At 39.8% G+C, this 24550-nt stretch overlaps 3 protein-coding genes across 4 annotated transcripts; all 3 read left to right on the top strand.

Moving 5' to 3' along the window:
* The first annotated feature begins 88 nt into the window (after positions 1-88).
* On the top strand, positions 89-6740 carry LOC139656019 (ras-related protein Rab-8A). Its single transcript, XM_071533494.1, has 8 exons — positions 89-258; positions 786-846; positions 2197-2257; positions 2742-2819; positions 3072-3161; positions 3267-3332; positions 3714-3764; positions 3913-6740. Exons 1-8 carry the CDS (start codon positions 135-137, stop codon positions 3997-3999), a joined length of 618 nt encoding a protein of 205 aa, XP_071389595.1. The 5' UTR covers positions 89-134; the 3' UTR covers positions 4000-6740.
* A 1402-nt stretch (positions 6741-8142) lies between these two features.
* Positions 8143-14666, top strand: hsh2d (hematopoietic SH2 domain containing). The gene is made up of 6 exons (XM_071533535.1): positions 8143-8160; positions 10370-10509; positions 11324-11413; positions 11803-11968; positions 12249-12542; positions 13221-14666. Exons 2-6 carry the CDS (start codon positions 10388-10390, stop codon positions 13743-13745), a joined length of 1197 nt encoding a protein of 398 aa, XP_071389636.1. The 5' UTR covers positions 8143-8160; positions 10370-10387; the 3' UTR covers positions 13746-14666.
* A 757-nt stretch (positions 14667-15423) lies between these two features.
* tax1bp3 (Tax1 (human T-cell leukemia virus type I) binding protein 3) lies at positions 15424-21429 on the top strand. 2 transcript variants are annotated; one of them, XM_071533519.1, is made up of 4 exons: positions 15424-15588; positions 17946-18065; positions 18982-19059; positions 19491-21429. In XM_071533519.1, the coding sequence occupies exons 1-4, from the start codon at positions 15550-15552 to the stop codon at positions 19635-19637; spliced, it is 384 nt and encodes a 127-aa protein (XP_071389620.1). In that variant the 5' UTR covers positions 15424-15549; the 3' UTR covers positions 19638-21429. The 2 variants fall into 2 exon arrangements, with proteins under 2 accessions (XP_071389620.1, XP_071389621.1); XM_071533520.1 differs by lacking the exon at positions 18982-19059.
* The last annotated feature ends 3121 nt before the right edge of the window (positions 21430-24550 follow it).

The following is a 24550-nucleotide window of genomic DNA, read 5'->3' as shown; positions in this document are numbered from 1 at the left end:
GCGGACTTCCGAAGCCACGACGACAGAGAAGAGTGACAGTTTGCTTAACCAATCCGCAAGCCCATAAACTGACAAGCGGTGACGTATTTGGCTTTACAGAACGGACGGGCGGGATATCCGCAGTAGCTAATAACATGGCGAAGACGTACGATTACTTGTTTAAACTACTTTTAATCGGCGATTCGGGCGTCGGGAAGACCTGTGTGCTATTCAGATTCTCAGAAGATGCCTTCAACTCGACGTTTATCTCCACCATAGGTTGGTAAACTGAGCATTATTTGTGCTGTCTAGGCCGAAAAGTGTTACCGGAGCAGCCCATCCCGTCATGCTAACTTTTATTGCTAACTTTTTTGGCTAGCAGTCATCCTGTAGTGGCTAGCCAGGAAGCAGGCTAACCGGCTTGCCACAGAGTGCTTGAATAAGGCCAACAAGTTCAGAGTCTAGACTTTGCCAGAACTGTCAATGAGATCCTAACAACTAGTGATGCCTGGAAAGCTACTTACTGTACTAACTACAGCTTGGGTGGGGTAGCCAGATGGGCTAGCAAGCTACAAAGCTGTCAAGAGGTGATCCAGTTACCCAGTCTCATTTTCAACATGAGCCAACTGTTTGTACTTGGTACTCTAGCATAGCAACGATGACTGAACTCAACAACTCAACCCCCCCATTTCTTCTAAATACAAATATTAGGCTGTAACAAGGATGCTGAGCTGGTTTTGGCGCCAGCATGAAGATCTCCCTCTGAATTGGTTGAGCCTGAACTGTATTGTGTTTTTTTTTCTCAGGTATTGACTTCAAGATCAGAACAATAGAACTAGATGGAAAGAAGATCAAGCTACAAATATGGTAAGAGAGTGATGTAACTTCAAACACTGTCGTTTCAGAGCTTTTCAGAGCTGATGTGCTAGAGGAGAGATCAACAAGTGGGAAGTATTATTATGGGATGGCATGGTAGAATGTCACTTTACCTCAGGAAGGGAGCACAACACATGCAGACTGGTATGTTTTAAACAAGGTTGTCCAGACTGTTGAAAGATTTCACTGTGCATGTGTAGCACCTGGCTTGGTACCCCACTCCTCTCTTCCCTTGATAACACCGTCCTCTCCACAGTCTTCCCTGTAGTAAATATTGCATTGGGGTACTTGAAAGAGAACCAGCTCTAGGTACATTTGGCCAGCATGCCCAGATTATTATATGCATTCCCCACTCTCCGCACTTAAGACTCTTGATTCCCTCCACCACCTCAGCTTTACGCTTTATCACTAACCTTGGACCATTAACTCATCATTGTGTCCTGTATCAGAAATTACACTGGAACTCACTAGCCACCAGCCGACTGATATACTGGTACATTTGTATTTATAAAGCCATTATTGATAAACTGCCCTCTTACTTGACCACACTCCAATTTGCCAGCAAGACCTACAGTCTAAGACCACAGTCCTGTATTCTTAAAGTTCCCAGAATCAGAACTGTTTTTGACTGTCTTATGACTGTATCCACAGTCATAAGACACTGTGGATAATTATGCAAGATGTGTGCTCCTATTTCTGATCTAAATTGTGACCTTTTTTATTGTACATATTTTAGAATTTTTCTTTTTCTGTACTGTTTTTGTATGTTTTATTGTGTAACCCCTGCTGCCATTTCTTGGCCAGGTCTCCCTTGGAAAAGAGATTTTGAATCTCATTGGGACTTCCTGGTAAAATAAAGGCAAAATTAAAAAATGTTGTGCCCAGTGAACATGGTTATAACAGCTTTGGTACCTCTAGGGCTTTCGATTAATCATGTAGTCTATAAAATGTCAAAAATAATGATGAATGCCCATCACAAGTTACCAGAGCTCAAAGTGATTCTTAAGATTGCTTACTTAGTCTGACTAGCAGCCAAAAAAAACCAAGTATTCATTTTATAATGAAACAGAGAAAAGCAAGCAAATCTTTGCATTTGTAAAGCTGTAACCAGTAAATGTTTGGTAGTTTTTTTCTTGATAAATGACTAACGATTGACTAATCGATTAATCAACTTGTCAAAATTGTTTGAGCACTAGTAACTCTGTATCCCAGGCAAATACTGAAATATTCAACCCAATTTTATAGCTAGCAGAATACACTGAGTATTACTCTGATCTGGGCAGTGTGGTTCATTTAGCCTTGGTTCAGCAAGTAAAGATGTAAAACATTTCTCTTGTCCAGGGACACAGCAGGGCAGGAGCGGTTCAGAACCATCACAACAGCCTACTACAGAGGAGCCATGGTAAGTTACCTGAACGGGTGGGTTGGGGGTCACCTCATGTTTGAGCACTATTTAAAACTCTCATTGTATACTCTTACCAGAATCACACTCTGTACTTTTGTTAATGATTTTGTACATACCTGGGGAATTGTTGAGGTGTGTCCAGTGCATTACCATGGAATCTCGGTAGGCCTCTCCTTCAGTTCAAGTTGAACTGGATGCCTGAGATCGCATAATTCACTTTAGAAACCCAGTCGATCCTTTTCTTTTCAAAGCCCTGTTTGTACTTGGTCTCGCTGTGTCATGTAGTCCCCCATTAATAAAGCCTCTGATAATTGAGGCTATGACAAATATGATCAGACATGAAAGGCTGACATGGACAGAAGAAAATCACATTAGACATTCCACTTCCATCTCTGTTTCTTTGGGCTAAGAACCAGTGAGGGATCATTTCACTGTTGTTTGACATATCTATTTTGACGTCTACTATCTGTGAACTCTCCAGGGCATCATGTTAGTGTACGACATCACCAACGAGAAGTCGTTTGACAACATCAAGAACTGGATAAGGAATATAGAAGAGGTAAAATATTAATAACATTGGTGTGTAGGTGTGTCTGTGGGTGTTTGTAGGTGCGTATGTGTGTGTACGCATGCCACTGTTTGTACAAATATGTTGTTATACAGCTGTCTTGTGTGCACACTTGAGTGTATTTCATTCTGTGTTGATATTCTGTTTATGAAGAGCCACCTGCACAGTCAGTAGTTTCTACACACACTTTGTTACTGATCCATTTCTTCTTGTCTGCTCGCCTTGCCAACCTCCCCTCCGCAGCATGCCTCAGCAGATGTGGAAAGGATGGTCCTTGGGAACAAATGTGATGTCAATGACAAACGACAGGTGTCCAAAGAAAGGGGAGAGAAGGTGGGATCACAGGAATTTGACAAATGAAAGTTATTGTTGTTAGTTATTGTACTTTAACATGCCCGAGTACTGACTGTGCCTCTGTCTCTTATCTCCCACTGTCAGCTGGCACTGGAGTACGGCATCAAGTTTATGGAGACCAGTGCAAAGGCCAACATCAACGTGGAGAATGTGAGTTCACTCCATTTGCTGTAATTACTCATTCATAGTCTGAAGTAGCGCTGCTCAATACGGGGCCTGCGGGCCAAACTTGCCCCTTGACTGTTCTTTTGGCACTCTAAAGATTTCTATGGATGGTTAATAATTTGTTATTTTGATGCAGTTTATTGATATTTAAGTAGTGAGTTTGAGAAAACTTTCTACAAGGCATATTGTTAATAGAAGACCCCAAGAAGCTATCATTTAAGCTATCATCAAAATAATCATTGTAGCAATTTTTGCCCACCATCCATCTTACATTTAACCTTCCATGTCAAAAACAATTTCGGCACCTACAGTCACTACCATTTCTGTGACGCTCTGATTCACTTACTGTTTTTTTTGTATCTGCAGGCCTTTTTGACCCTTGCCAGAGACATCAAGGCAAAAATGGACAAGAAGCTGGTAAGGATATACTGTAGAAGAGACTAGAATGCTAATTGGTATTTAACTGATAATATTGATTACGGTGTCTGCTATCTGCGTTTGTGATGGATTGGTGTTTTTGCTGTTTTCTTATGCGGCTGTGTTTTCTTCTCTCTGTGTACTTCAGGAGGGCAACAACCCACAGAGCAATCAAGGAGTGAAGATTACAGAACAGCCCAAGAAGAGCAGCTTCTTCCGCTGCACGCTCCTGTGAGCAGGAGGCAGAGGAGCGTCAACATCCACCATCGCCTTAACTGCGTCCCCCACTGGACAGAACTGGACAGAGCACACACACACTTCTTTCTCTTTCTTTTTGACTTGATCTATTTCTCTGTTTCTCTTTCTTCTTCTCTTCTGTTTTTCCTGTGCTTACCCGTCTTAAGACAAAAAAAAAAAAATCATGTACCCTTGCTTTGCCGGTTTCATCGCAGTCACTCATCAAACCTGAGCATTACAGTCAAGACAAACTGACACCTGTATATTCAACTTCTGTGGCCTCTGATATCTTCTGGAGCACATATACACCTTTTTTTTTTTTTTTTTAAGGTTGCTCCTGTCTAGGGCGACTATTTCAGCTTGATTTTAATGATTTTTAAGGACTGCTTTGAAAGAGAGACATCTATATTAGTGAGAGGCACTGAAAGTGTATTGCAGAAAATGATCAAAACTCTTTCTGTCTATAGTCTGTAGCTCTTTGAAACTGAAGCCACTGAAATGATTAATTTTCTGCTTATAGGTTATTGTAGTTATTGTCTTCACAATTCTGTTTGATGAGTAATTGGCTTCTTTTACATGTTGCTGGTATCAGTGAAGGCTTATTGAAGCTTGAGTGTTTACCGCAAAAATTACCGTCTTCCAGAAAAGGCTCACTGTTCTCATGGGCTTCCTGATTTCATATACTATATTCCAACTGTCTAGTATAGTGCCAGCTGAGTATCACCAGTAGATCTATGGTTTTTGGAGTTCTTATACCACATGTATGCACTGACTATACTGTAAGTTGTTTTAGATAAGTGTGGCCTAGACAGTTGTATATCTACATGTGGTAATATCAGCATGTAAATATGTCATCGGTTGTGAGTGTGAAACTATAGTGCCAGCGCATTTTGCTCATCGCATCAATGTTTGGGTTTACGTGTCCCTTTTGTTCTCTTCCTGAAAAATTTGTACGCCTTTTCTACTCTTATTTCTGTTGATTTTGTAGGCTGAAAACATTCCTTTCCTGTCGTGAACTCTTCAAGTGTGCAATGGTATCTGTGTGAGGCCCAGATTTTACTGTCTATCTCAAGCATTCACATGGTCGCCTTGAGGCTGGGCTCTGGACAAATTATGTTTTCTTTTGGAGGCACAGAGATTCCTGTTGTAGTTGCTGTGCTTGTCGTTTTAGGTATTGCGTTTAATTATGAAAGCAAGATGAGGTAGATGGTTGTTTAATGCACTTCGACTGGTGGACTAGCAGCACTGTTATAACTGGCAATACCTAAGCTAAACACCAGGAGGCAATACAGCTGCGTGGCAGCGGCACAGGAGGAATCATGGCGATGATGAATTCATTGTTTTATGCATTTATATTTCTTCCAGTTCACAGTTCCATTGGGGGAACTTGTACACAACCGTTCTGCGGGCCTTGGAAAGCGGCTGAGCTGTAGCAGTATTTATGGAGCGAAACAAAACATAGCACCAAAATTACAAAGTGCCCTTTTACGTTCTTATTGATTATGCACTTTTCCAGTTTTTTTTTTTCCTTTCTGTACAAGATGCATTTCGGATAAATTCTTAACGTTTGTTGCTTGTGTTGGTTACAAGTCCTAACTGAAAGCAAGGAATATTCGTGCACAAGTTTGCCAGTGTGTTCACCCTGTACAGCTGGGCTTCCTAAAAACAGCACTGGAACTATATTTTTATCATTGTAAGTTACTATAATGAAGACAGTGCTATGATTTAGGGGTGTGATTTTTGTTTTTGTTGTTTTTTTCATTACAAGTTTTATTTTTTTTGACTTGATATTTCCATATTTCCAGCTTTTCTCCCACTTTTTCCTTTTTTTTGTTTTGTTTTGTTTGGTTGGTTGGTTGGTTTTTGTGGGTGTTGTTTTGATCACATCCCTGTTGATGCTTTTGGGAACCCCAGACAGAGAGGTGTTAGGTGTTCATCCCTCCATCTCTCCCTCCTTCTTCCTCCTCTCCCATACTGTAGTATCACGTCTTATTGTGGCCCAGTATCATGGCCTTTTGAACTATGCATCCCGAGTGCGTAGAAACCCTCGAAAGCTTTGCACATTTGACTTGACAAGCTTTATTTGAGATTAGAAATGAGCAAAGCATCTGTTTTTTTTTCTGCTGTCACTCCCTGTTTATGTATCTGTTGTCTTAAAGTGGAGCTTGGTCGTGCTGTTCAGGCACAAGAATAGGAAATTGATTGAAAGCTGATTTAAAATCACCTCAGAGGTATTACAGTGAGCTTCCAGAGACTTTGACCAATCGTTTTTATTGTGCTGAAGAGTCTGTGAATTGATTCTGTACCTGCAGCTCTTAGCTGTTAACCTGTGGAGTAAAATTCATCATTGCAATAGTATCACTGTCAGATGTTTCAGCACTATTCTAAACTGCCTGTCTCTCACACTCAGATTGATCTTATTCTTGGCTGGATTACAATATTTTTTAGACTTGAATTAGGCTTAATCTTGGTCTGGGAAACAGGCTCAGTTTCCTTTTGATTGGAGGTATTTGTAATTCTCTCACATTATAAATCTGACAGTTTTATGTGAACATATCTTTAGCATTCCCTGGTTTTGACTAAATTTGGATTTCATCGCTGATTATTGGTGGATTTCATGGGGAAGAAATTAGCTATTTCAACAATTGTAAATAAAAGATCTACAATGATTGTACTGTAGTTTCATAAATCTTATTGATCTACACCTTTGTAGATATGTGTATTTCTGATGATTATTAAAATGAGATTCTTTTAAAAAAACAAAACAATGTTGTGTGTTCAATTTATTATAAATATATGTTCACCCTTATGGGAAAGTCATACTAACATATTCTATAATGGTGATTTTGTGTTTGTTAGATTAATGTCAGATACTTTGGGCTTTGGGTTACTTTTCATCTAAACCCCAGAGCCAGACAACTTATTTTCATTTACAGACTGTAGTTTTAATAGTATTGTCATGACCGGCCACCTTATCAACCGTAATTTGTTCTACTTCCCAGCCCTTTTTCTTTATATTTATTATTGCGTGACTGTTGCTATACTCCCAGGCAAAGCACCATTCAAAAATGACTTCACGCTCTTTAAAAAACAGAAAAAAGAGAATGCAGAGTTAACTGCAGCTTTGACCTGCACTTATTTGTTTTGCAAATTAATTCACTACTAGTGCTGCACAGTATTATACAGTGTAGCACTTTGTTTCTGGTTTGCAAAGTGCATATTTCCAGCATAGAAATGGTGCAGATGGAGAAGAATCTTGAAATCTTTTTTTTTTTTTTTTTTAGTATTTTTACAATTATCGTATTGTGTGGGAAAAGTTTCTAGTGTTAACATTGCCGGCAGTTGTCATTGAAACCAATAGGAAAGTTGGGGATCTATATAGACTATATGGTAACGCAAAAGACTATAAACTGTACTATCAAGATAGTTCCCATCCCATCCCAGCCAGGTATGTATTGAAGTCCTTCCTGACTGGAGCAGCATGGCCAGAAGTCATCTCGCACATGCGTACATCTGTCCAAAATGAGTGGTGGTAGTATATACAAAAACCTCACAATGCTGTCTGGCTTGTTTAGAGTTTAAACATTACGTTGCCTGGCTAAAAAAAAAAAAAATCAAATAAGCCTACAATAAGAAACAAAGACATTGATCGGGGTGTGGGACTCCCTCCTCGACTCCCAGTCCACTTTAATAAAGTAGATTAAAGACAGACGAAAGGAGAACTGAAACCTCTCGCTTCGCCTGGGTACTCTCCGGTAGTACTAGCCTACACCTTGGTGAAGAAAGTTAACCAAACTGTGAAATGCTCACATTTGCGTGAAGCACATAATATTCCGTAAAACATCGTTGTGTGAACTGAACTGTGTAAACTAGATCCTCATACGATCCTAAAGTAGAGTCCCAGTGATCTCATATGGTATTATCATAGGGTTTTCTGTGGGATTATTATTATACCCATAGTTGCGACACAATAGTTTGACGTTTTACTATAATATTTGTGTTTAAATTTTGTATGTAGGCTATTCTAGTATAACTTTATGAGGGATTCTACTAGGCTACGTAGTAAAGTTTTGCCCCGCCCCCTCCGGCAGTTAGTTTCATCAGATTTTTATCAGATGGTAAAACTGCGCTGTGTCATATCACGGTGCCGTCAGGCAAGGTAAGTCATCTTTACGATGAGTAGAAATCCTGGACCTAACATCATGACTGTGTTTCATAAAAAAAAAGAAAAGAAAAAGAATGACATTTATGCTTGTATGATTTTGCTTCTGTTTATTTGCTTCTATGATTTGAATAACTATAGAAATCAAATGCATAAACTAAAACAAAGCGGCTGTAGCCTATGAAATATATCGAGGGCTTGGAGCCAAAGGGGCGTAAGTGCGTTATAGCAGATTTTACGGGAGAGCCAAAACAAATTTTGATCAAACTCTGATCAGCTGGCGTTACCACATACTAAGCACAATATTTTAACTTTTTGTGTTATCAGATTGAGCATTACTGTAAAAACAATACTGCTACAGTTTAAGTTGAATTATATTTGTAAACTTTTTTTTAAATGTCAAAAGAGTGAAATACGCCTTTTTGGCACAAACGTCCCAAATGTAGAATATATGCAGAATATGGGCGTATGTAAGTAAACAATTGTAAAACACATTTTAATACAAGTCTAGCAATTACACTTCAATCAACAGTGAAATATAAAACAAGATCAGAATGAATATCTTTATCTTGAAGTAACGCTCAGCAACGTTCACCTTTAAAATTGTAGGCTATGGAACATATGAAATTGATTGATACATTTTTTCTGTTAAAAACTTTTAATAAACCTTTTTAATAAACCTCTATAGACATAAACTACTTTTGATTCTAAACTACTACTTTTATTTCTTTTGCTAGTATAATACATTTTTGTATGTGTCCCAGGACACATCACTTATTGATGTGTCCTGGGACACATTCACAGACCTGTAAAACTCCTCATAACACTGAGGGAGAACTTCAGCTACCAGCAGTCTGACTATCAGAGCTCATCTTAACCAGTTCACACTCCTGACATTATAAAATAACATTTTGAATCTATAGGCCTAAGTATTTCATGGGAATAGTAACATATGTATTTACATTAATCTAATATTGACCTAGAATATTAATTAGGATATGAATAGGATACTAAAAATGATGTGATCATGCTGCCATGCTAGCATTACTTACGTCAGCATGCATTTTGAGTTGACCTAAGTGCTCTTAGAGTCCTCTGCCCACAATGCTTGTTCAATGTCAAAAGTGGGGTTTTGCTTGGTGTCAAAAGGGCGTAAGTGCAGTTACGCCCTTTTGACAGCAAACAAAACCCTACTTTTACTGTTATGGCTTTCAGTTTTTGTTTAATTAAAACGTATGGGTCGTGATTTCAGTTGTGTCCTTTTGGCACTGAAAAGATCTCACTGAGACCATAATACTCATATTCGCCCAAAATCGCACTTATGCCCCTTTGGCTCCAAGCCCTCGATATGTAGTTTGCTATTTGGTTTTCTTTAGTGGTGTCAACAGATACAACTACTGCAAATACGTAATCCACTGTGTCTACTCTAAAACTGTAGTCCTAATGAGTAGAAGTAGTGCAACATGCAGTATTATTGGCTAGGTTTTTCATATCTGCTGTCTCTAAATTAACTTTGAGAGATGCACAACAGGTCTGTGATGCTGGAACAATAGCATGGAACTTGTTGGGTTTCTCATTGTGTAAACGGTTGGACTGAGGAACAACGCTGACAAATGTCTCGCAGCCCATGACATTTATTCAGTGAAAATGTATGGAAAGAGGAACAATAATAAAGATTACAAAGAAGGCAGCATCCATACTGTAGCTGCTGCACACCAGGTTGTGATCAGACTGGCTTGGATCATTTTGAAATTTGACATAATTGGCATTGGACTGTATTATCTGGTACTCAGCTGTGGCAGATCAACTTCCCTATACAAACAGAAGGTTGTTTATTTAGACAGATCCCTATATTTGTCTGTCTGCCTTTCTGTATGTTTGCATGTATGAATGTCTGCATGTATCACTGCCTCACATCTATTCACTGTGTGCTGTAGTTTTTGCATTTGGTAGGTCTTCATGCACAGTGCATTTTCCAGTAGAGACAACACAGGCAAGGCAAAAACTTCAAGGCAACCTTTATTTATACAGCAAATTTCATTTACACAAGGCAAATTCAATGTGCTTCATGTAAAACACAAAAAAATACAACATTTGTCAGGTAAAATGACATTGCCAACTCACAAAATGACATTTAAAAAAAGAAAGAAGGATAAAATAGGTAAGTAAGGATAACAGGACTCAAACTTGTTTTTTCTCCCACTAGGAGAGCAGAGGCAGGGCGATGGAGGGGGGTCAGTCCCAGGGACACGACGCTGCCTTCACCTGGTTCACTGAGCTGCAGCTCCAGTCTGTTATCAGGAATGGAATCGTTCCAGAGTGGTTCCACGGCATAATTTCCAGGAAGTAAGTATAGAAAGATGCCAAACTCTATCGCCGTCTGTCATCTGCTGGAGCGAGTTGCAGACAGCAAGGAATGTCAAGGGCCATGTTTTTTGTGTGCAGGGGTGCAGAGTGATTACGTTTATTTGCTCAATTACTCTACTTATGTACAATTTCAGGGTACTATAATGTGAATCTTTCATGCCCAGAGATGTTTTTTACTCTACTATGTTCTGAAGCATATCATCACATTCATCATGTTTTTACCTTGGCACTTTAACCACAGTGTATGTTTGAGTTTATCCAGTTGGGTTTTCAAAGGATTTCGTAAGCCCAAAGGTCACTCAAGGTCACTTTTATCAACCCATAGAGTAACATGTAATCCTTTTTCACATGACAGCAGAGATATCCTACTACTTATTCCGCCATTATATAGACAACAAGCAAAACAAACAAGCAAAACTGGAACACTGATCACTTTATCTTTATCTACAAAGGTTAAAAGATGAGATGCTTCCCTTCATTCAGTACAAAATATTGAACATGTACTTTTACTTCTGATACATAATTACATTTGATCACGAATATTACAGTACTGTCAATGTAGAAAGTAGAATTTTGAATTGACCTTGTACATTTTTACCATTTCTACTCTTAAGTAAAGGATTCATGCCTCCTGCTCAGCCTGTGTACGTACACACAGCTTTGTCGATCAGCATCAAGCATCAAGCACTCCATCACTGTCCATGCATGTTAAAAACGCATTGTCATAATGAGTTAAAGCTAACCTGATGTCTTTTTGTCTGTGGTAATTGGGTCACGTTAATCTCATCTGCAGGATAGCAGAGGAACTATTGCTACCCAAACCTCCAGGCTACTTCCTCATCCGAGTCAGTGAGAGCAGGATCGGTTACACGCTCTCATATCGGTGAGTGTTTGCAGTATAAAGGAGCCATTATTTACCCTCAACAATCACATTTCACATTTCAAATGCGTTTTCACTATGGCCAATTCAACTCTAGTTCATTTATAGAGCACTTTTAGATTGTCAAGTGTTTTACAAAGCATAAAAACAGATAAAAGCAAGGATAATAAAAATGCAGGCATGGCGCGTTTACTGTAAATCTACTGGGTTTACTTTGGTTGCGTTTCAGGAGTTAGGTATCTGTTTCTATGGCATCTACCTCATCCTGACTAAACCCCTATAAACAATTATATTATGTCTTGCCACTCCTTCAGCCTCTCCGCAGTTCAAAGTCCAGCCCTGTTTCCCCTTCCTGGTAACATCATTTTCATTTCCATTTCTCTGCACCTTAGTGCGGAAGACCGTTGCAGACACTTCATGATTGATGCGTTGAAGGATGGCCATTATATCATCGTAGGTGAGACGATGCGTCACCGGTTTCTGCAGGACCTGGTGGACTTTCACCGCAGGACTCCCATCATGCCTTTCCAGGAGGTGCTGACTGTCCCGTGTGGACAGGTACGGAAATGTTCTGTTGTTGTACATGCATGTTTAGTTTTAGGGATTTATATGCATGCTGGCTTGAACCTGAATCAGATTCATTGTATCGCAGAGCACAATGTTTGCTTTCAGCTTCTGTACAATATTAACCGAGAACAAACATAACACACATCCCTCTAACAATTACATCTAGTGATTTTTACTCATTTGCTTCTACTTGTCAAACAAGTTTGACCAACATGCCTCTCTCTCTCTCTCTCTCTCTCTCTTTCCCTCTCTCTCTCTGACCTTATAAAAGATCTCACAGGACAACACTGATTACGCAGAGCTACTGTTTCCCAAAAGACATCTACTGAACCCTAACCCCAGTCCACTACAACACAACTCCCTGCATCCCAACAACAAGTCTCACCTAAAGCCACAGGAGGACGTCCCACCTGCGCTTCCTCAAAGACCGACGACACTGACGAACTCTGCAGTCCTTTCTCCAAATGTTGCCAAGACGCCTGCTGTCCCTAACAGCAAACCAAACACACTTTACCCAAGTCTGGAACATGAATTGTCACACTTCATCTCCCAAATTCCAGCCATGGTAATAAAGACTCTTGTAAATTATCTTAGGTAGGATTGTTTCACTGGTGTACTTGATGTCATGCTTTACAGGATTTTAAGAAGTCTAATCTATTATTGCTCACTGATCAAGGTCCTTCTTAAGACATTCAAAAGGTTTTCATGCCAACAAATGCTAACTGGAACTGGTGCCAATTCCTTTGTAGATTAATCCCTGGCATGAAAGTATTTTGAATGCAGCTTAGTTCTTGATCACTAGGCTGTGCTTCTACAAAACCTGAAGTTTCCCCTTTAATCCAGAGATCTTACTGTGGTTAAAGGCCTGAAGTGAAATCAGTGGCAGTTTAAATTAACAAAGGAAATCCACACTCTCAAAAATATATCTTAATTGATTTATTTTGCAATACATTTGTGTTTCAAATAAAAAATGTATTGCAAAATAAATCAAATGATATATATTTTTGAGAGTGCATATTTCCTTATTCGAATCCCCTATTTGAAATCGACGCACCAGAGAAGCCTTACTTTATGTTCATTTTCTTACTGAGCATTTGGACTTCAGCTTTGGATCCCTTCTTTTCTTCAAAGTGAATTTAACATCAAAATCTTTCTCTCAGTCTGCAATGTAATTATCTAAAGCACAGTCCTTTTACTCGTTAACAAATTTCTATGCTGTATATTTCATGTTTTTGCTCTCCAGCCTGTGCCGATGCCCAGGAAGAGATACACCGCCCAAGCAGACCAGCCTCCTGAAGTCCCCGCCAGGACCGCTGCACCGCCACAGAAGCAGAACCAGGCTTGCACCAGAACGATCTCTGCGCCTGAGAGTCCCTCAGCGCCCAGACCCACGGAGAGACACGCAGCCGCACAGTGGACCGGACAACAGGAGGAGGACCAGCACAGAAACACCGACAGGACCCAGGACGTGAAGCCGTCAGTGGTCACCAACCTGATGAACCTGAGGAGGAAGTTCCAGAAGAGGAGGAGCATGTCACATACGTACGCTGAGATCAGTGAGGAGGCCAAGGGGCAGCAGGAGGGGCGGCTGGGCGGCCCGGAGGCAGGAGACGGGAATGGAAATGGTGAGAATGAGTACCAGGAGCTTCCAGGGGAGCAGATCATCAACCAGCCGCCGTTTTCCAATGCTGGCCCCGCTAAGAGACTGACTGACAGTGGGTTACCTCAGGAGTACCAGCCACCTCCACCTTTTGCCCCCGGCTACTGATACACTGCTGTCTTCTTACAAAATAATGGATGGATGGATGGATGGATGGATTGATGCATCAGCTGAAACTACAGTATGTTACACAAGTGAATTGAAAGTGCTGATGCTTGAATGTTATCATGTACGACTCGAGGTTACGTCACTATATCCATGGAAATACTCCTCTTTGGTAAAGTTAAGAGTGTGAAAATATGAAAAGGGAAGAAACTATTGTATGTATGTGACTCTATAGTGCAACTAAGTGCGTTTATGCTTCAATGGTATGAAGTGCTTGTGGAAATACTCTTAATATAAGAGTATGAAAATATGAAAAGAGATTAAACTATTGTACATATCTGAGTCTAATTAGTGCAAGTGAGATGTGTTGATGCTTGAATGGTATCGTACGTGAGTCAGGGACACAAGACAATGTTTGTGAAAACACTCTTCTTTGGTAATGTGAGAGTATGAAATGGCACAAGGGGGAAGTTTGTGTATGTAAATCAGAAATGATGTGGATCCTGTACGGTGATGAAGCATCAGATGCTGATCTGTTATCAGCTTTATGATAGGGAAGCTCAGAGAGAGAGAGAGAGAGAGGGAGAGAGAGCAAGCAGATACTGGTCAAACTTGTTTTTCATAGGTAGAAACATTCAGGTATGAGTCAAATTCACCATGAGTGAGCATCCAGCAGTTGCACGTACTTTCCCCAACACATCACCTTCTTTTTCCCAAACAGCCGTGTCATACCTTTGTCAGTACTCTTTCAGTTAGGAATGGTACTATAAAGCACCTTTTAGACCATTTGATGGCAATGATATCTCATTTCTTATTTATGTCTATATATAGATGATATTCCTATGTGTAGTAGCTAATTTTGTAATGACCCTTTGAGCTAATAAAGTGTTTTTGAAAAACATGTTCATTCTGTGATGGTTTCCAAGGCTGTCGGCTGTAGTTCCTTGTTTCGTGGCTCAATATTACTGTATGTCTGCACTGCAAAACAATCACTGTGTGATTGGGACTGCTATTAAAATCAGGGACACTCACCTTTATTTACTCACACTGGGCACACAGTTTGAATTACTGTCTCCTCCCTCCTCTTCTCTCCTCTCCTCTCCTCCTCTCCTCTCCTCTTCATGTCTCTCTCTGTACTTAACATGGTACGGATTTATTTATTTATTTATTTTTTATCAAATCACTCAGACCCCAAACTGACAGAATTCTCGAAAAAGCTTCTGTTGTGAGAGACTACCATCTAGAGGTAGATGGGTTCACTGCAGGAAGCTTCAATGGCATTATATGCTCATACTACTGTACATTGTCTGTTGTTTTTGCCCCATAACTTGTTGACACTTACTTGTTGAAGTTCATGTTTAAAAAAAAAAAAAGTCAGAATGCTTTGTGTCAAGTAGATGGACCTTGCATCAAGAAAATGAGTCAACAGTTGCCAAGCCCCTTTTAAGGAAAACACCCAACCCTGTCACAGGACTCAAGGATCCACAATGCCTTGAACAGCTCGATTTGTCACCCAAAGTATTACAAAATGGGCGGGGCGATCGACTTTGAATGTGTGCCACACGTCCAACAGTACGCACCGCCCTCCCTGGCCACCCCGTGGAACAGAACGCGCGCACCGAATCCACGGGGAGGCGAAGTGACATCATCTGCGAAGCCTTTCGTTACATGCCAGGAATCGGGCTGTTGTTAGTTACTCATGCAGTGATCTAGGAAGTTGTTCCAGTATCCGAAGCCTTTTCTATGACTTTAACGGATTTAAGAGTTGCAGGTCTTTACATTATTTAGCTACAACATCCTCTAGACAATGTCTTTCATCCCAGGACAGCCGGTGACTGCTGTTGTGGTAAGTTTGAGAGTCGGACGGTTTTCATTCAACGGGACTCCATTGTTCAACTTCAGGCCCAGCGTTAAACCCTATCAGTAAATGCAACTGTCGCAGTGAATAATGATAATTCGTTATAGTGTGATTTATTTTAGCTGTACGACTGATTACTTGGTCAAAAGTGGATGTTGGGCTGCAGTTAACCCCTCCAACGGCCAAACAATGGAAGTTTCACGTCGCAAAACGTCAGTTATTTTGAAACTAACTCAGTAAAACAATGATTCGGGGAATGCAACACTGACATAACATGTGAAATGTAAACTGTGTTGTTAATTGTTGATAAAAATCGCATGTGTGGACGTGACAGCTAGCATTAAACTATTCTCTTGGCCATGGGCGTCACCATAGGTGTGTTGGATAGGCGTGTGGTTAGTCTTCCTGGTCGCATTGATTTTTATCCTTCTAGCGCTGTCCGAAATACCGTAATTACAAGTTGAGCGCACGTAAACAAAAACCCAACAACCCAGCAAAGTTTAAGTAGGCTACTGCTGGGAAAGTGGGAATTTTAAAGACCCGAGTTGCTGGGATGTGACGTTTAAGGGGCAGAAAACATGATGTAAACCATGTTAATAACTGATGGTAACAGTGATGTAGGTTAACTATATGTCATTGTTTGGCATCTCATATAAATAATTAGGATTGCTGTATGTTTCTATTTTCACTCTTTGTTCAATAGTTGTCACTCATTTTTGTTGAGCTGACATGGATTTTCTCCATTTCATTCTGCCTGTGTTGCTTGATTCCTAAAGTAAAACATCAGCCACCCAAAAAATCTACTTCAGTCATGGGGTCCATTTTGTTATTATTTCTGACCAAAAGCACTTGAATGTGTGATAAGTGAGATTTCCGACTTCTTATCTTGGAAGTAGGAGCCTACGCAGGTGCACTTGAAGGCAGCATAAGGCTTGGTGCTATCTAAGCTTCTATCAGTCTATTAGGCAATATTTACAGTGTGCTAACAAGGGCTTCACACTTTATTTTTCATATCAGATGCCGGTCCAATCTGTAGCCTCAGATAGTATTGAAGTCAGGCTGAACACAGAGAGGCAGGCTTTAATCAAATAGTCCTCCCCTCTCAGTCAGTCTGCATCAAGAAATGGCCCTATTATTTGTGATCTAATGCTGTCTTATTTGTAGTTTGACAGATGTAACGTTATTTGGTAAAAGTGTAAAAAGAGGGCTTAGGGCATCGGTCGGCCTCACAAACCTATTTTGACTGGGAGAGAGAAATTTGATACAGTGTGGTAAAACAGTAGACAGCAGAGCGCCTGGAAGTCCTGACTGACTGACTGACTCAGACATGACAGAGTCCTCTAGACATCCTCACACATCATTGTACCAGCCACACCACTGAGAGAAAGTCTCATTATTCACCATCACACACACACACACACACACACACACACACACACACACACAGAGGCCGTCTTTGTCTTTGTGTGGAGGAGCGCTGTGAGGAGTCGTAGTGTCAGAGTCTTCCATCCGTCTGGTTCAACGAGCCAGCAGCTGCTTGTCAGAGTCAAACAGTCTCTGTCCCCTGTGTGGACTTTCATTACTGGGGAACAGAGTCTGAAATTGACACCCGCCAAATAGCTGACAAGCCTAATGCCACTTGAGAATTAGTATCAAAACGAACGTGAAGCATTTTGTGTGTTTGTGTGGGAGGATAACCTTCAAAATGCTCTCTTGTAAAGTAATTTGAATTCTGTTGCACTTCATGATGAATTACAAAACTTGAACCATTGTATAAGTGAGTTAGGGAGTTTTAAATTAACACAGTACCTGATTCTATGCAAGAAATGGGTAACATATTTCATGAAAAATGCGTGTTAATTAGTTATTTTGGCCTGCAAAATGATTCTTTGCAATATGTTTTTTTTAGTGTACACGCCCTTGGCAGGTGAGCCAAAAAGTCAATTTGAGACGCTGCAGGGGAACATTTTTAAAGTATTGTGCTTAGTGATGGGGATGGATGGTGTTGGCACCCTGTTACAGATACTGGACTAAACCTTACAAACACTATTATTTCTCTCAAGAGCAGTAATGTACAGGAATGTGTCTCAGTGGCATTGGTGTAAAGACATATTTGACTTCATTGTTATACAGTACATACTGAGAGACTTGTGGGTTAAGATATCTGACACAGGAGAACGCTACCATTAACCTTCATAGCCAATGTTGAACAGCTGCATGTCAGTTTGTTACAGTAGTATTAAAACAATGTTAGATGCATTATGTGTGTCTTATGTTTTTAAATTGGCTGGTTATTCCCAATGAGGAGGAATCAAAAACAGAGGGTTTTTGTTTTTTGTTCACAGCAACGGATTGAGATCCACAAGCTGCGGCAGGGAGAGCACCTGATCCTGGGCTTCAGTATCGGAGGAGGGATAGACCAAGACCCTGGGCAGAACCCCTTCTCTGAGGACAAGACTGACAAGGTGAGTGTGTGTGTGTGTGTGTGTCCATCAGCTCTTCATGTGTTTGCATGCGGTACACAGGTCTAAGTAAATTGACGAGTACAGAAAACACACCTCTGTCCCTTTTCATTCTGATTTCTTCTTCATGGAAACACTCTCTTGGAGCGCACATCAGGCAGAGACAACAGCAAACTTCATGTGACATTTCAGGTTTTCCCAGGATTTCAGCAATTTTGGACATTTTATTTCTAGTGGGGTTTAACTCTTTACCTGCCTCAGTTTTGTCTTTTTTGTGTTCCTGATCACATTTCTGTTCTGCACAGTGGAAAGTAGAGCAGTAGTTTGGTGAGATGTAACTGAGGGACAGGCCTGAACACATTAGCTGTAGCCTCAGGTAGGAAGAAACCGCTGATGTCATACAAAGGAGTAACACAGGTTTCCACACAGTCGACTTTCAATATGTTGATAATGCAGTGTTGAGGATGTCTCCAGCAGTGACACACTCTTTTGCATACTCTCTTGGTTTAAGCGATGGATTGCCTTTACTCATTCCATTTTGTGTTTTTAATTCAATCAAATAAAATTATTAAGCACTTGCAAACAGGACCTATGGCATACAGTGAAAGCAAAGGATAATCTGGGGATGAATATCAACCCTAAACCCAGCAGCAACACTTGATGCAAACAATAGTGAGCGATTACATTATACTGAAGTATCTCTCACCTAAAATGGACTACATATTCTATATTTGATCAGTGAATATTTGATGAATACTATATTTAATTTCATGTTTGTGAGGTGCCATTTCCTTTATATTATTTTTGTTTAAGTATTTGGATGGTGCTATATCACTAAAACAGATTTTAGAATCCGTTTTAGGGATATAGGTCTGATCATGTGCATATGAAGTAATGCATGTGCTTGTTTACTCCAAAGGGCATCTATGTGACCAGAGTGTCACCAGGGGGACCAGCAGAGGTGGCAGGCTTGAGGATGGGAGACAAAATAATGCAGGTATGTAGTGAGATGGATTTTTGCTTGTCGCTTGACAAATGTAATATCCACAAGATGGCACTATGTGTATTCTGCAGCCTGTGAGTGTCAGGAGGGAGATGGGCTTCAAGAGCAGTACTCACCATGCCCATTTTTCATGATCCATTTTTCAACTTGGTCCTAACTATTGGTTGGTAGAAGAGCTACAGCTTTTCACAAACAAAATGAAAGTCACCACCAGTGATGTGTATTTATGTTTTCTACCTTTTATGCATTCTGAGTTCTGCCTTTCATAAAACTGTCCTTTTCATCTTGATTTTTGTAGTGAATTTGTACTGGTGAATGTTTAGCAGCCTTGCAGTTGGCTCAGGTGTATGCAGGTAACATCCAAACTAGCAAGCTTGACACAACAGTTGTCAATTTACAGTTTTCCTTTTCCCTCTTTCTCCCAGGTGAACGGCTGGGACATGACCATGGTGACCCATGACCAGGCCCGTAAAAGACTAACAAAGAAGAACGAGGAGGTGGTGCGGCTACTGGTAACCAGGAAGTCGCTGGAAGAAGCTGTCAAACATTCTATGACTAGTTACCCCAAATAATAACAGTAGCATAGCAACACTATCCGTACCACTGACCAATGCAATAGCCAAGGACTGAACATAGACATGTACTGAGACTCCCACAACTTAGGATGATGGTTGCAGCGTGGCCTTTTTAACCACTTCAATGCAAAAAAAAAAATGCACACAGTCTGCATCAGATTTCCCACTGTGCATGTGACACATCCAGAAGCCTGAGTCTGCACAAGCCAATGCTCACTCTTGCTGATCAGTCATCTTACTATTTGAGGATGCTCTTCCTTTCCATATTCACTCAAACTCATTCAAAGTCATTCACTCAACTTCTTTTCAGCCTTTTCGTAGCATACGCCCATCCAGTTCAAACAGATCTGAGCAAGTGACTGATTCACTATAGATCGAGGGGAATAAGTGTGGCACCTTGTGAAAACAGGAGGAATCCAAAAAAAATTCCAAATCTATTTACAGGGAACGGGTCACTTCCATTTGATCTGAATCTGTTCTGGACTTCACTGTGAGAATAGAATAAAAGTGCTTTGATTTTCAATGATGAGTTTTTTTTAACTCCACTTTTGGAATTGAGTTATTATCACGATATGAATAAAGTGTAGCACCATTAGCTCTTCCAATACATCCTGACTTAAAAGTGAGTATAGCACAATAATGTTGAGATATTATTCTCCATATCTGCATCTTTGTTAGCAATTCTTTGGCAGCAATAATAGTCTTTCTTAGTGGATGTTAAATGTAAGCAGTAAATGGGTTTCCAGATTCAGATCAGCCTTAAGGACGTCTTTGTTCTACAGCTGACCAAAGATGGTCTCAGTGCTAAGAACATTTGGGAAATTCAGTCCTGTTTATTGCATCCTCAATGATTAGTCAGCACATTTCATCTCATTTAAATAAAAGAACCAATGTTTCAAGATAATGGTCACATGACCTCAAAAGCCAAAGTAAAATGCCAAGGAACTGTAGACTGATCAGTGTAAAGTGTTTGTAATCATGTTATGTGTGTACCACAAACCGTATACCTGTATACACTTAACACGTTTTTTTATGCATACTAATTTCTTTTCACTTATCATCTCATGGATATATCTGTACTTTTTGTTCTCCTATTTATCTTCTAGTGTATGTGTGGGAAAGTAACACCTTCACACTTTCTGTTCGGGATTGACACTACACTCTCAAACTGTAACTCTCCATTTGGTTAGTGTGATTTATATTTAGTTTTTTCTCCATCCTTATCCACATTGTGCATCTACCAAAGTAACCAGTAGTTCAGTGCTGCATGTGACACTAATTATATCCCATACAAGCTATATTCCACATGCTGGACCCTTGTCTTCTGGGTGATACCGATCATACGATCCATCTACTTTTCATTGTATTCGCTCAAGTGTCTTCTTTCTCAGGTTCGTCTTGAGAAAGTTGGTAGTTTGGGATACATAGTCGTTTGCTGTTTTGATGCAAGCAAATCCACTAGTTTCACACTGGAATAGGCTGCATTCATTATGTCTCAAATTGTAAATGTCCCTTGTAATATGTCTTGATGTTGCTCATATATTCAATTACCATGGTCAATGAAAAGTCCCAACGAAAGGGAAACAAAGGTTCCATTTTCTCGGCAGTCCAAACAGCCACAGCCTGGACCAAGCAAGAATGAATGGTGTTAAAGCTATGTGTTTCTTCCAGGTCACATTAATGCAGTTGGCTTCTAGGACTCTCATTACCTTTATAGTGTTTTACTTTACTACTAAAGACTCGCTCAAATGTGTCCTTTTTAACTGCAATAAAAGTAACTTGGAACATGCACAGCAGCCCTAAATGAACTCTTAATACCACTAACTTTAATGATACCAATAATTTTTGTATTCCATTTTTACCATTCCTGTATTATTTCTGCGATATGTAAACGATTAACTGCCTCTGATATATACTACTACACAGCATTGCCTTACTGATTTAATACTAATCCTAAACAATATTTTGGTCTTGTAATGTTACAATACTGAAATGGATATTGCAATTTAAGCTTACAATGTTAGCTAATAATTGTGTCCCTTTTGTATGTTATGCTAAGGGTATATAAATAGTATGCGGTTGTTTTATAGAACCCTTTCAGCTGTTTGATAACCTAACTTAACTAATCAAATATTCAAGTTTGTAAAATTGAAGTATTTCATTCCAAAATGAAATATCTACTGTTTGAGAAAATTGGTACCTACTTTTACAGAAATTATTACTGATTTGACATTAAAACACATATGGAAAGTTGTTAAAGGTACACACTGTCTAAAAGATCTTTTCTTATAATGTATGAACATTTCTACGGACCCATCAATTTTTTTAATATTATTATTGAAATTGGCAAATGATACCAAATACAATTTTGGAATGAAACCTTTCATTGCTTGACAATGTCTAACACAGCGATACATGTAGCCAGGCCTGTAAATGTGGCATTAGACAAATCCCTTACAGTATATTCTGTTTGTATTAATCTGTCTGCCCGCTTCCAAATATTGTAAATGTAAACTACCAGCAGAGGACAAAGTTTTTGCATTTGATTGTATACAGTTTATTATCTGAATGTTTCTCAGATATAAAAAGACAAAAAATGAAATTTGCCTTTTTATTGACAATGTACTTATTTAATGTGTTCCAGAATAACAACCTATTTTACCCCTATTCTCTCCACACTGCATAGCCTTTTTTGTCACACCAGTTATAAAGTAATCATCTGACATTTCAAAGCAAGGAATCTATCCCCTGACCTTTCTGTGTTTACCTAGGCATTTTGATACAGAGAGCTTACTCTCTACTTTCATCTCTTAATATGTGAGCCTGGACCCAATCATCTGCCTTTGAACTGAAGGCTTGGGAAACAAACAACACCTGATGCAGCACATTGAGAAAAACAGAGGGTGATGCAGAAAGCAACTAGAAAGGCACTCGGAGAGCGCAGACCTCCACCAAGGCCAATAGTCCAGTCTGCTATGATATGCAAATTTTGAGTCGGATCCGGATCCGCTCCAAAATTTAATGGGTTCTTCCTTGGCCCATGCTACACCCTTCCACGAAGTTTCATGAAAATCGGCCCAGTAGTTTTTTCTGTAATCCTGCTGACAAACAAACAAACAAACGGCACCGAAAACATAACCTCCTTGGCGGAGGTAATTAGCCTGCAGCTGACTATGTAAGACAGCTGGTGAGAAAGTTAAACTTGAATATGGGCTTCTGAAGCTGGTGCATCTGTTGATCTTGATCTTGGTTTTTAGAAGCATTGCTTACCAAATATTCTCACGTCAATCACAAATTCAACAGCAGGAATATGTAAAAAAGATTTATTTACTATTTTCTCAAATCTATTGCTGTGAGGGCTCTGCTTACCCAGTTGGTGCTCCCCATTATTTTCAATCCATTTCATCATCTTTTTATTAATAACTGCAATTCTTGTTTGTCATTAAATTAATCAAGTTAGTAATTCGTTACATGATGGGCAGTGATATGTGATGACCAGTGAGTTCTCTGAGGGCAAGTCGAGGTGAACTTGCTGTACAATGCAGTTTTTTTCCCTTTAGTTAAGTCTTAAAATAGCATCTGGTCTATGTCACATTGTGGGAGAGGGTCGATTTAGGGTGATGCTGAGCTAAAATCCCCCCTTTGAGAAATAATTGATGAGGATACTGTGTGTGTGTGTGTGTGTGTGTGCGTGCGTGCGTGCGTGCGTGCGCATGAGCGCGCGTCCAAGTATGCCTGTTATTTTTGTTCCAGGGAGAGAAGGAAGCATGCTCCATTCCACTTGCCTAGGCATCGTAATATTATTACACTCTGTTATGAGTGGATACAGAAGACATGGTGGTTTCAGCCAATGCTCACACTACAGTAACTCACTAGTTGACTTTGCTCTCATCAATACCACAACATTAACACTTTGCGTGTTGCTAGGCAACTGATGGATAGTTATAATTGGGAGGAATGACCACCCAACTTCATAACAGGACACGTTGTACTGTAGGGTAATCAGCTACAGTGTGAAGTGTTCAGCATTTTCACAAATTATGGATGTACTTAATGATTTTGTTACCGTTACCCTCTGAATGACAGTATTAATCATGAAGTATAAACTGAACCTGAATTAACTTGAATAGCTTTCATTAATGCATTTAATCCATGTATTAATTGACAGAAACAACAAAGATTACTGATTATTGAAATCTAATCTATTGAATGAACTAGTTGGAATGTTCCAGTAAAACAAAACCATTTCTACCCACAAAAGAAATCACAGAGATAAAATGTGTTTCTTTCTGCAGGCGAGTGAATAATTACACTATCTAAACATGGATCATACATGATCCATGCCTCCCACGTTGTGGCACGATAATTGTGTTGCCATAGCGATGCAATCTGCTCTCCCATCAGTTTGGTCCTACACCAGATTGGAACCAGAAGGTAGCCCACAGCCTCACATCCAGGCACTTGTTGGGAGTATTAAATGGCTGAGGAACTGGTTTGCAGGATGTGGAAAGGGCGGACTGAATGCATACAGTAAACTTTTGGGCATGCAGGTGTTAACCAGCATGTGTCCATGCTGTATTTTAGGGGCAGAGTCATGCTGGGGTGCAACTGGTTATAAAGTAGTACTGTACTTCATTTGTTAAAGAAATGACTCACATTGAGATGAATGACCATTAAGATCATTGGTATCTCTCTTGGCCCTGTTAAAAGACTAGGACTGAAAAATGTTCCCTCATGTCTTGGTTAGTGCATGGCCATCAGGGACTTGTATTTCCAAATGTCAAATTCTTTAAATGCTTGGGGAAGTATGCAGAACTTCCTGTATTTCAAAATATCAAAAAAAAAAACATGAGTACAATGCTTTGGATTTTACTGAGCAGACTGTTCATACTCTAAATGATTTTATGGTA

This window comes from Centroberyx affinis, unplaced genomic scaffold (assembly GCF_046629955.1).
Source record: "Centroberyx affinis isolate AG114_WGS23_722 - 3 ecotype Tasmania unplaced genomic scaffold, CSIRO-AGI_Caff_v1 ptg002373l_1, whole genome shotgun sequence".
NCBI classification, from domain to species: Eukaryota; Metazoa; Chordata; class Actinopteri; order Beryciformes; family Berycidae; genus Centroberyx; species Centroberyx affinis.
Note: the sequence above shows the minus strand (reverse complement) of the source record. Positions and strands in the feature narration are given on the sequence as shown.

What these genes read in the sequence shown, in the direction of transcription:
- LOC139656019 (XM_071533494.1), top strand. Translation starts at nt 135, where the DNA reads ATGGCGAAGACGTACGATTACTTGTTTAAACTACTTTTAATCGGCGAT. An exon ending in AAGATCAAGCTACAAATATG is followed by an intron (nt 847 to 2,196) that starts GTAAGAGAGTGA and finishes TCTCTTGTCCAG; the next exon opens with GGACACAGCAGGGCAGGAGC. An exon ending in CCAACATCAACGTGGAGAAT is followed by an intron (nt 3,333 to 3,713) that starts GTGAGTTCACTC and finishes TTGTATCTGCAG; the next exon opens with GCCTTTTTGACCCTTGCCAG.
- hsh2d (XM_071533535.1), top strand. Translation starts at nt 10,388, where the DNA reads ATGGAGGGGGGTCAGTCCCAGGGACACGACGCTGCCTTCACCTGGTTC. An exon ending in TGACTGTCCCGTGTGGACAG is followed by an intron (nt 11,969 to 12,248) that starts GTACGGAAATGT and finishes ACCTTATAAAAG; the next exon opens with ATCTCACAGGACAACACTGA. An exon ending in TCTCCCAAATTCCAGCCATG is followed by an intron (nt 12,543 to 13,220) that starts GTAATAAAGACT and finishes TTTGCTCTCCAG; the next exon opens with CCTGTGCCGATGCCCAGGAA.
- tax1bp3 (XM_071533519.1), top strand. Translation starts at nt 15,550, where the DNA reads ATGTCTTTCATCCCAGGACAGCCGGTGACTGCTGTTGTG. An exon ending in AGCCGGTGACTGCTGTTGTG is followed by an intron (nt 15,589 to 17,945) that starts GTAAGTTTGAGA and finishes TTTTGTTCACAG; the next exon opens with CAACGGATTGAGATCCACAA. An exon ending in TGGGAGACAAAATAATGCAG is followed by an intron (nt 19,060 to 19,490) that starts GTATGTAGTGAG and finishes TCTTTCTCCCAG; the next exon opens with GTGAACGGCTGGGACATGAC.